Source organism: Procambarus clarkii, chromosome 18, assembly GCF_040958095.1.
Source record: "Procambarus clarkii isolate CNS0578487 chromosome 18, FALCON_Pclarkii_2.0, whole genome shotgun sequence".
Taxonomy (NCBI): domain Eukaryota; kingdom Metazoa; phylum Arthropoda; class Malacostraca; order Decapoda; family Cambaridae; genus Procambarus; species Procambarus clarkii.
Genome location: NC_091167.1, coordinates 48,174,011 through 48,186,309, shown reverse-complemented (window position 1 = coordinate 48,186,309; position 12,299 = coordinate 48,174,011). Strand labels below are relative to the sequence as shown.

The 12,299-nt window shown below is 43.0% G+C and overlaps 1 protein-coding gene across 1 annotated transcript in view; it reads left to right on the top strand.

Annotated features, from left to right (window-relative positions):
• The window catches only part of LOC123754467 (glutamate receptor ionotropic, delta-1-like), a 72,867-nt gene extending 65,729 nt beyond the window's left edge, over positions 1-7,138 (top strand). The window contains exon 6 of the mRNA XM_069326589.1: positions 2,652-7,138. Coding sequence (XP_069182690.1) covers positions 2,652-2,933 — 282 coding nt within the window. The 3' untranslated portion in view covers positions 2,934-7,138. The remainder of the gene's footprint in view (positions 1-2,651) is intronic.
• The last annotated feature ends 5,161 nt before the right edge of the window (positions 7,139-12,299 follow it).

The following is a 12,299-nucleotide window of genomic DNA, read 5'->3' as shown; positions in this document are numbered from 1 at the left end:
ACACCGGTCGCAACATGGGGCGGGAGCAAAATAGTGCCAACACTGGCATTCAACTGAACGTTCTTCGAGACCCGAACGGGGGTCTCGCCAAGGCAGGATAAGGCAGCCAAGCGGGAAGCAGCATCCTGAGAAGGAGCAGCAACGACACGTGTACCGAGACGAGTGGGGTTGAAAGTAATGGAGGCATCCACGGAATCAATGAGATGTCGATGGAGGGAGAAATCGTCAGGAGGCGCAGAATCAAGAGGGAGGAGATCAAAATATTTGGCCCACGAAGCGGGACCAAACAAGGCTTGATAGGTAGCAGAACTGGAAGGAATCGAGCGAGGGCGGCCGTGACGAGGACGGCGGTGAGAACCCCCAGAGAGAGAGGGGTTAAAAGGCGCAGTAGTTACAACTAGAGAAGGAGCCGCGCCAGGGGACGAGGTAGTCACCACTGGGGGCTTGGGGCTCGACCCAACCACAGAGGAGGGAGGGGAGCCAGAGGAAGGAGTCAGAGAGGCCAAAGGAGGAGCAAGGTCGGGGCCCAATGCAGCGGAGGCTACAGAGCCCGGTCTTCCAATACGGACCGACTCGGGGGCTTGGTCGCCCACCCCACGAGCCTGAGAAGGTAAACCAGAAGAAGCCGAAGCAGGGGTAATCATCTTGACGAAAGAAAGAATTCACTCACGAATGTGCCCCCACACCCACCATGGAGCCACAATTAGAGGCAGGACACCCAACAAGAAGCTATCGCCGATCTTGTCGGGGCCTCCTAGGGGTGCGTCGCGAGTATACGCCCCACAAACGCCACCTTAAGAAACCGACAGTCCGTCGAGATCGGGTTCAGTGACGAAGTGGGGATTGACAATAAAAGGTTCCCCTCGCTCTCGACGTCGGGTACTGCAGTTCTACGGGTGCATGAGTATGCCTCCTCAAGCACCCGGGCGTCAAAATAGAAGAAGTCCAAGGGAAGAACCAGAACGAGCAAAAGGTCGGTAGGAAACGGCAAGCAGATAGGAGAAGAGGGGGGAGAAAAACGAAACAGAAGGAAAAGGAAAAGATGCCCAGCAGAATTGGAGAGGACGGCAGCAGGAGCACAAGGCTAGAAAAGGACAGAGGACTGTCCCAAGGAGCATCACACTCCGGCAGCCGCCCACTAAGCCCCCACACGGCGACAACGAGCTGAGCGGGGAGGGGGTAATCTCAGAAAGTTCTTCACCGATTGCTTTGAAATTTTCACACAAAGCTCCATTCGCATCCAAGCGGGTTTTTATATACATATTATATAGTTGTCACGTCTGTGATGGGAAAAAACATGTTTTTTTAAACTGTATTTTTCAAGTGTTTTTCATGGGAGGGAAATCTTTGAAACCTCTTTACCGATTGCTTTGAAATTTTCACACAATGTTGCATTCGAGTAGGCGCGTGTTTTTATATACCTCCTATATGCATGCCACAACTGTGACAGGAAAAATCGAGTTTTTTTTGGCAAACAGCGCCATTTGTTGGACGTAGGAGCAACACACGCTGAAATCTCTGAAAGTTCTTCATCGATTGCTTTGCAATGTTGATACAATGTTCCATTCGAATACACGCATGGTTTTATATATACCGACTATATAGATGCCACACTTGTGACATGTAAAAGCAGGCTTTTTTTTTAAAACAGCGCCATCTGTTGCACGTAATAGCAACTCACTTTATACTAAATATTTTACAATTCCGTTTCAATGTTTGCGATTGTATTGATGAATTTAATTTTCATAAATTTCGATTTATTTTCATTTTGATTTAATTTATTTTGTGTGACATTGTGTTGAAGTTGAGCTGTGTTGTTTACCATTTCCTGAGTATAGTTTATTTTTGTATTTTTTCAATTTTTTCATTTCGTTTTTTATCTGTTTTTCTTATATTTCAGTGATGGAAACATCAGATCATTTGATGTTCTTATTTTTCTAATCGTTTGGGAATGCATCAAAAGAGGGAATGGGAAATGTTGGGGAGGACAAGGTGATGGGAGTGGGGGAAATTGGGGATAACGAGAGGACAGGGGAGGGGGTAATAGTAGTGGGGAGGACAAGGGGACGGGGCAGTTGGGGACGAGAGGATAGGGGAATGAAGAATTGTGGAGAGGACAAGGGGACAGAGGAGTGGGGGGTTGGTGGAAAGGATGAGGGGAATGGTAGGGAGGATGAGAGGATGGGGGAATGGGAGTTTGTGGGGAGGAGGAGGGGACGATGGAGTGGGGAATGGTTAGAAGGACGATTGGACGCTGGAGTGGGGAATGTTGGGGAGGACAACGGGACGGGGGAGGGGAGGACGAGTGGACACGGGAGTGAGGAATTGTTGGGAGGAAGAGGGGATGGGTGAGTGAGGAATGCTTTGAAGGAAGAGGTGAGACAGGTGAGTGAGGAATAGTTGGGGGGGGGGGATGAGGTGACGGGCCATGGGCATTGGTGGGGAGGACTAGGGGACAGGGGGAAGGTTGCATTGGCTCAGCAATGCACATGCGTTGCTGAGCCACAGCAACGCGTGGCCGGGTAGCAAGTATACATATAAGAATAATTAATGGATTTGACTTTACAGCATTTGATAAAGTGAAATTGGAAATTAAAAATAAAATAAGTTGTTTTAGCAAAAAAAGTTCTTGTGTCTTTGCTTCTCCACAGATGTTGGTGGGCTGGTGGCTTGTGTTCTGCCTGATAGTCACCACGGGGTTCAGCTCGTCTCTGATGGCGCACCTTACTGTACAAGGCAGGTCCCGGCCTCTGGAGACCTTCCAGGACCTGGTGAACCAGCCTGGCTGGAGGTGGGCAACTGACTCCTGGATGATGACGGAATCAGTTGTCGATTACTTCGTGAAGCATCCAAATCCTGTGGTCAATCATGTATATTATAAAATGGAGGTTGGTTATGTGCGCTTTCCAGGTAATATATATGTACTCACCTAGATATCTGCAAGGTTGAGCATCAACACCTTACCCCACTGGAATGTTACCACCGTCCAATTTAACATTAATGAGACTTGACTGTGACACATATGACTTACATGAGGTACTACAAGGGTACATTTGATATATGTTTACAGTAGATGTCAAAATTCTTGTACGGAGGTTGATGATAAATTTGATCTAAGTTTTAGTTAATATGTCTGGGTATACAAGATGACTCTTGATAGAGTTCTGACTTCATTACTATCGTTAATCATCCCTGGGTCTTGTTACCTGTTGTAAACAATGAATGGTAACCTTTGACGTTACACCTCGGCGATTCCGTGGCTTAGTGGGCCGAGAATGGTCACTGTGTTGTGTGTTAGTGAGGATGCTTCTGACGTTGGACCCGACCTCATATTTGTAGTTATTACGCACCAAACAACCTCTTTCAGGTTCATAACTGCCATTAGAATCTACTCCTTCCTAATATTGTTTAGAAAATACCCTTTTATTAATTGTTTTTTACAGGGATATTCCTGTGCGGGCCCATTGCCTATGGCTGGCCCACTAAGTGTTACTTTTATCTTGTTTCTGTTTTACTTAGGCTTAGTATGAGTATTTATGACTCGTTTGTTCGCTCTAGTAAGATTATGCCCCATGTGTTTAACAACTTCTGTGTTGAATTTAAGTAGAAATTTTATTGGGTTTGTAACTGTGCAGTGTGTTACAATATGTTCCAGTGGTCTGTCGGGCATTTCTCCATAGTGCTGATCTTTCCTCTCATCTTCTGGAACCTGTAAGCCTATTTCCCATGCACATGGGTATCAAAGCCTGATACGATGTAATGTACTTCTGTTGTTCTAATGCACCCTTTCATCAAAATAAGTGGTTTGTAGTTGTAGTTTGTGGTTAAATTCTTGTACCAACCCGCAGATCATGATGTTGCAACCGCTGTGTTGTGGTCACTGTACATCTTTTGCATTGCTCTATTTCTAATTACTTTCTTAATCTGTGATAGACTTTGTGGTATGTATATGTCTACTTTTCTTCTCTTAGTTGCAAATTCAGCAGTTTCGTGTGTAATGTCATTTCCTATTATTCCCACATGACATGATAACCAGTTTATAAGTACCCGTCGGCCTTGACGTTTCAGTGTTTGCACTAATGCTATGACATTTGTGATCAGATGAATGTTGTTACGTATGTGTTCTTGTTGCTAGGTTTCAGTGGCAGTTTTCGAATCTGAATGTATGATAACATGTTGTTGGTGTTTAGCATGAGCATGTTCCAAAGCCTTTTGATTGGCTAGCATCTCTGTTTGTAAAGTTGAACACCCATTTGAGAGTCTCCAACAAACAACAGAATTTCCTGCCTTAACTGCAGCTCCAGTTTCTTGTCCCTGCTGATCTACTGATCCATTTGTGAAGTACGTGAAGCTGTCAGTTGCCAAGTTTGCTTCTGTATGCATCTGTGCAATATTACGTAGCAGATGAGGATTAGTCTGGTTCTTTTTTTCTTCAAGAGCAATAATCTTAAGGTTTGCTGGCAGCGATTTCCTAGGGGTTTGCATAACGAAGTCTGCATGTATTTCGTCGACGTCCATCTCAGTGACTGTATTTGTAATATCGAATGTATTGAGTGTGTTTATTGCACACTGGGTCCACCTGTTGCTATTGGAAACATGTGTGCAGCATTTCCTTTTACCCTTATTTCAATGTTTGCTTGGTTTCTAGTCTTAGGTTCAGTATTTTAGTTCATCTGGGAGCCCTTGTTATGACTCACACTGCATCATTTTGAATAACCTCAACGTTTGTCCACTTGTCAGGAGAAAAAAGTGAATAAAGCAGGCGCTCCATAATCAAGTAGGGGAATGAACAACGTGTAAAACATTCTTAACACTATGTCCCACTCCTAGACAGGGCCCTGTGATTGTTCTCATTATATTCAGTCGTGATTTTGCTTTCTCCTTCAGATATTAAATGTCTTTGTTGAATGCCATGTTAGAATATATCCACTCTCCGAGATATTGAGTACCGTGATATTAGGTAACCCAGTGAAGGTTAATGTACTTCTGTACTTAATGTACGTCTTGAATGAGTAGCTGCCTGTTTAGAGTGTTGTCACCTAGTCTCTTTGCCTTAGACTTCTGTGCAGATATTTTTAGCCCTAAAATGCTGTATTCAGATGATACTTGTGAAGGACCTGTGTTAACTAATGCTATATCATTAGCAATTTAGCAACTTAACCCCCTGCTAGAAATGTCATGGTAACGAGGTTTTTCATTAGGATGTTAAAACGACTAGGATTGAGGACTCCTCCTTGTGGAGTCCCATTCTCATGCAAGTGGTAATCCGACATTTGTCCTTGCAGCTTTACCCTGGCTTACCTGTGACCAAGGTAATCTTGAATCCATGCTAGCAAATTTCCCTTTACACCTTTTTTAACTAAGATGTGTAAAATTGCTTGTGGGCTCGTAAGTTCGAATGATTTTTCTAAATCAAGAAAGATCACTATAACAGGACTTGAGTTAACTGTTCCTAGTAATGTTGCTATGCAGTTGGTAGTACCTACTCCTGTATAGAAGCCAAACATGTGCATATGCAGGTCGTCAGGATTCCACAGGAGCATATTTAAAACCATCCGTTCTGCTGTTTTTCTAATGCATGATAATGAAATGGGTCTGTAATTGCCAGGTTCTTTTGGCTTTGGAATCGGAATGATGTCTGCTTTCCTCCAAGAGGTCGGTAGTTTGTCTTGCTGCCAAGTACAGTGATAAAGTCCAATATCTCCTGTTCTCCAAGAGGATCTACGTGTGCGATCATTGAGTACGTAATGTTATCATCACCTGGTGCAGTGTTCAGGTGATATGGTGCATACCATTTTTCATTTTCATCTTAGTATATATTCCAGTTGGCTATTTTTTTATTCCACCTAGGTTGTGCAGGTGGTGTAGGAGGTCGTTCTATGTGTGGGGAATAACTCCAGGCAGCTACTCTCTTTTTTAAATTGACTTTAATAAGATAAAGTTCTATCTTATTTATTTTCTTAGTTAGCAAGAATTAATTGAGTGAACTGTATGTACTTGATTAAACTGCCTGAAATTATCTCACACACTATGGGGGGGACAATTGGTAGCTTAAACCAATTTGAGATGGCTACTTCTTAAACTACCAATTGTTTACCCTTTATTATAATATTATACCACATGTGGTGGTTCACTTATTATTATATCATACCACATATGGTGGTCTAATCTACTAGTAATAATTACTAAAATTATGACTACTAATACTACTATAATAAAAGGAGGGCTTAGCTCTTCCTGTAGTAGGGGCCTGTTAAGGCTGTGTATATGTAGTATCAATCTGGGTGTGGCCCTGTGCCTCTTGTGCCACGTAATGGCGGTTGGTGGGAGGGACAAGGCTTGGCAAACAGCTAGGTTAATTATGTTTATGATCCAACTGTCTGCACAGCTTCTTGCTGCTCCTATCACAATTTACCTGTATGGGATGCAAGGAATTAATCAAAGTTCCCTAAACATATCAATTACAGGTATGACATGAAGTGTGAGGGCTGTAAAATGGAGTACACGTACATTATGTTTGGGGTCTTCATACATATAACCGACTTATTTTTATAAATGATAAAATGTGCACATTATAATTCAAATACAAAAAATACTTGATAAGCCGGATACTGGAGTGCTCTAGTTGAATTAGTGGTGTCGCTATGGTAGTTTCTTGGGACAGAGTAGGTCTATCCAATGTGACCAGTAACGCAACACACTAGCACTCTTTGTTTGTTATTGTTCTGAGTGGGAGCCAGTCTCTGTCTGGGGCCAACGCCCTCAGGCTTGGTTCACTTCTAAAGTAATTTACATTAACAAGGGAATCAAGCTACATTTTGGTGTTAATAATTATATTCAGTCTTGTTGATTACTTTTTTGTTAAATCTAGATACAAAACTATTCTATTAATAGTATTAGAACATTGTAATATACGTGTTATCTATGATGTCACGGGATCTCCCATTTTCTTTCCTGAAGGGAAAACGAAAAAGGGAATACTATGTTATGTGTGTGTGTGTGTGTGTGTGTGTGTGTGTGTGTGTGTGTGTGTGTCGGATTCCGACATAATTCCGGGGGGGAAGAACACGGGTCGAAGTCCCGGTAAGGACTGCGATCACTTTATTCTTCTCCTTCAGAATTATAGTGCTGCTTTAATTTGAGTTTACATTGCTGTGCAGCAGTCCGTTGGGGATGTATGTCCCGTACTGGCGTATCGGGTGATGGAAGTCGTTGCACGTCTTCTTTCCTGGCCAGTTCTAAAGGAACTAATTTCTCTAAAGTTTTGAGAGTAGTGTTGTCTCGGCAGTTTACTTTCACTATTCTCAAGATGCCCAGGCTGCCTGAATGAACAGAGACTATTTGACCTATAGGCCACTCTGAGCGTGGTCCATCACTATCCACCAGAACTATGTCACCAGGGTTCAAGTTAATTCTGTTATAGGGATTGTTTGCCCCATAATGATACTCCCTCAGAGCTGTAAGGTATTCACAAGTCCATACGTCATTCCACCGACTTATCACCCTTGATAGATGTTTGAAACGTTGAACCAAATCACTCTCTTTGACATATGAAGGATCCTCTGGTTCCTCGTCCGTAAGGGACACAAGTGTTTTGAGAGGTCTCCCATACATCAGATGAGCTGGACTTAATGGTTCACGCTGCAAAACATCATCAGAGAGGTAGGTAAGTGGTCGGTTATTAACTCGTGCTTCTATCTCTATGATTACTGTTTGAAGCTCCTGTAGGTCAATCCTTTGGCAGTGTAGGGTTTTTTGTAGGGAACATTTCACCGTACCAACCATGTGTTCATAGAAGCCTCCGTGCCATGGTGCTCTGGGAGGTATGCATTTCCAATGGCACTGCCGTTGAGTTAGGGCTGTGCGTACCTTTGGGTGTGTCCAGATTTTCCTCAGACATGCTTCTCCTGCCACTAAGTTGGACCCATTGTCTGAGATCATTAACTTAGGACAAGATCTACGTGAAGCAAACCTGCAGAAAGCCTGTAAGAATGCTTAGGCACTCATATCGGGAGTCACTTCTAGATGGACTGCCCTTGTTGTGGCACAAGTAAAAAGACAGATATAGGCCTTTACTGGTTTCTTGTCTTTAGTGCCCTGTTAGTGTTAGTGCTCCTGTGAAATCTACTCCTGTTGTCTCAAGGGGACAAATATGTACGACTCATTCCTTCGGAAGTGGAGGAGGGCCTGAATATGGACACACTCTGGCAAACAACACAGGATTTGATTATTGACTTTACTGCCTGCCTACCTTGGGGTAGCCAGTACTGTTGTCTTAAATCCGTGAGAGTATCTAATACCCCACCATGCAGAGTGCAGTATTTGTGTATATGTAACACAATTAGTTTGCTTACTATGTGGTGACGAGGGAGCAATATTGGATTTTTTGCTTCCAGATCTATGTCAGCATGCTGTAAGCGTCCTCCGCATCTTATCAAGTTATAATTGTCAGTGTCTAACCAGAGACCCAGATCATGTTGTAGCTTCTTAGGAACATTGTCAATTTCTGTCCCGAATGTGTCGATCTGAGCTCTTTTGACCCAGTACCTTAGGGCACTAGGGAATTTATACTTGATTCCTATTTTCTTTAGAAAATCAAACACTACTTGGGTGACACCTATAAGTTTGTTCAGTTCAGAGTACCGAGCAGGATCAATTACCAAAGTCCGAGGTAGTTCCGGGTTCTCAGTGGGAACAGTGACATTGGTCACAATGACTTGTGGCTTTTGTTCAGGCCACTGGTCGCTGATTAGCCACTGAGGTCCATTGAACCACATCTCTGCCTTTGTTAATTGCCGTAAAGTCAGGCCTCGGGAGAGATAGTCCGCTGGATTTTCTTTAGTAGGTACATATCTTAGTTTATACCCTGCTGACAACTCTTGTATTTCCTTAATGCGGTTACTCACATAAGGATTCTTACTGTTATTGTTTTTAACCTACTGTAGCACTGCCTCATTATCTGACCATACTACTGTTTCTTTAAAGTGGATGTGGCTTAAGGCCTTGATCAGATAATGAGACAATCTTACACCTAGCAGTAAGGCTGTTAATTCCAGTTGTGGCAGTGATCTTTTCTTTAAAGGTGCCACTCTGGCCTTTGATGTGAGGAAATTGGCTTGCCCATTTGAGACCAGGTAAGCTACCGTACCATAAGCCTTTCCTGAGGCATCACAAAATACATGCAGTTTAATTGGTTCCTTTTCATTTACTACTGTGTTCCAAGGGAACTTGACAGACTCTAGGATACTTAAATCTTTCACTAACCCTTGCCATTTTTCTTGTAGGGCAGGTGTTAGAAGATCATCCCAGCCTATCTTTTGTTGCCAACAATCTTGAATTAACTTCTTCCCATTAATTAGTATTGGACTTAATAAGCCTAATGGGTCGAAGGGTTTGCTGACTTGTGATAGCAATTTTCTCATTGGTAAGTAGTGGTATCTGTCTCCACTGACTTGATTGTCAGCTGATCAGTTGTCTTGTTCCATTGGACACCTAGTACCTTTGTCATCTCGGGTACTTGGTAGTCGGGAAATTCAGTTGCGATCAGTTGTTTTAATTTGTCATTGTTAGAGACCCAAGACTGGAGAGGCATATTGGCTCTCATTAATTCTCGATTGGCCTCATGGTATATGTCCAACAGTTTACTTTCACTGTTGGTTGTTCCTTGAAAATTATCCACATACAGGTTCTCGCTAATTTCCGTCTTGTTCGGGCTATTGGACTTCTTCAAGTGCGTATCCAAGGTAGCTTGAAGCAGAAATGGAGAAGACGTGGCTCCAAACAAGACGGACGCAAACCTGTAAGTGATTAATTCAATGTTCGGATCGTTAGGATCCTTAATCCATAGGAACTTTGTGTAGTTCCGGTCTTCTTGAAGACCTACCCTAAGGAATGCCTTGCTAATGTCGGCCGTATATGCATAAGTCCCTATACGAAACTTTAACAGCACGTCGTAAAGCCTTTGTGTTAGGCTAAGGCCTGTTTGAAGGCAGTCATTTAACGAAACACTACTCTGCCCCGTCTTAGCACTGCAATTAAATACTATCCGTAGTGGGGTAGTAGCAGAACTCTTCTGTACAGGATGGTGTGGCAGGTAGTGTCCTTCCTTTGGGTTATCATTTGTTACAACTTCGATAAATTTGTCATCGAGCTGCTTCTGTATTATTTCATGGTACAACTTCAAGTTCTCAGGTTGTCTTTGTAAGCGCAACACCTGTGATCTTAATTGGTTTTGTGCCATAAAATGGTTGACAGGTAGCTGAGGGTGATTCAGCTTCCATGGTAACCTGACCCAGTACTGATTATCTCTGTAGATAACTAAGTCCAGGTATTGTTTGTAAGTCCAGTCATCATCTGGGCTAGGTTGTTCAGGGACAATGCCGAGAGTTGCCAGGTCCCATAACTTATGTACAGGGGGATCAAGCTCATCCTCGGACATGTCTCTGAGTTGCAGTGGAGACTGGTCTCCTAGTCATGCAACCATTACTGTGTTGGCATGTTGGTGGTCTACAGGTGCGGGTTGTTTCAGCCGTAATACTGGGCCTGTTAGTAAATAGCCACCTGCAGATGGTAACACGTTCATACCGTGGTAATCTTCCTTTCCTTTGATGAACTTATGGTAGACATCTGATCCCATAAGGATTCCAATATTGGAAAGGTTGTCCGATGTAATTTTATCAGCCAAAGGAACTCCCTTTTCTTCCAGGAATTTGGCTGTTGTTCCTAGACCTTCTACATATACAGGTCTGTTGGGAATCTATCTACTACCAGTGCTGGTACTTTTCGTACATAACCTTCTAATTGTACTTTGGGTCGTACTACCCTGAAAGCTCGGGCTCCTGAGTCAGTCAGGAATCCTGCTATGTTTATTCGTGTCTCCTCTACAGGTGTAAGTTTCAGTTTATCTACCAACTCCTTTGATATAAAGGTCAGTTGGCACCCTTGATCAAATAATCCATGTACGGTGGCCTTGTTCTTTCCATTTCTAATGATCAATCGTGCAGTAGGTAGAGCTGATTTATGTCTAGACCATGTTGAGAAGACACTTGTCAGGTAACACAGTACAAAGCTGTACTGAAGTGGTAGTTCCTTCCTCCTCCTGTGGTTTGGCAGACTTTGTACTTGTGTCCCCACAAAGTGCTGTATGGTGTTGACCCTTATGGCACCTATTGCAGGTGCGTATTGTAGTTGTGCAAGTGTCGGGATGATGTTCCCTTATACACTTGGTACATCTATGTAACTCCTTGAGTCGTTTTATGCGTGTTGCACGATCGGGGTAGCGTCTGCAATTGTACAGGGAATGTGGTTGCTCACAAAACACACATGGTCTCCAGACGTTAACAGTATCTTGAGGAGTCACCGTTTTGGGTGACGCGTTAACTGTAGGTTTGGAGGGACCAACTGCATATGTGCCCACACTGCCTTGATTCCACTTTGTGGAGGGGGAAGTTGTTTTGGATTTGTTTGGAGTACTGTTTGTACTCTGTTGTTTACTATGAGTAGTAGACGAAGGTTTAGATGTCGCTTTTCCTTCTGGGTTAACTCTTTCTCGTTCTATGATGGTTTGTAACCCCTTTGTAATCTCCGTTACCGTTAAAGATCACTTACCAAATAACACAAACAACTTATCCAGTATGTCCCTGGGTAATTTTCGTGTCATATGGACTTGGATTATCCAATCTGATGCATCCAAGTCCACTTTAATTTTAAGTGCCTTGAGCATGGACTCAAGCTCCAATCTGAAGGCTTGGAGTGAGACTGCTGTATTATTTGGAGGTTTAATGTCTAACAGTTTCTGTGTTAGAATTCTGATGGTCCTTTCTGGTTTAGCGTAATTATCTTTCAGGAGTTGTACTGCATTGTCATAATCGTCATCTGTGTGATTCAGATTACAGACCACCTGAAACGCTTCATCTTTCAAGTCACTCTGTAAGTATGTAAACTTTGTTGTCTTTGGTACATTGGCATTAGAATCCACAGAATCGACAAATTTGCTCCAGAAACCGTCCCAACTCTCGTCTTCTGTTCCAGAAAAAGTTGGGAGACTGAGTGATGGTAATTTGACTTCTGGAGCTGTCTGGTTCTGGGAAGTTGTGGCTGCAATATTTATATTGGCCCGATGGGCGTTTATGATATCATCAAAGTGTTGCAACCTTGTAAACATTGCATCCTCATAATCAGAGTTTTCTTGTAGTATGTCGTTCATTGATTGTTCATCAATATTGGTAACGTTAAGTAATTCTTGATATTTCATCATTTGTTGCAACACATGGTGATATTTGTTCTGTGCAAGCTTAAGA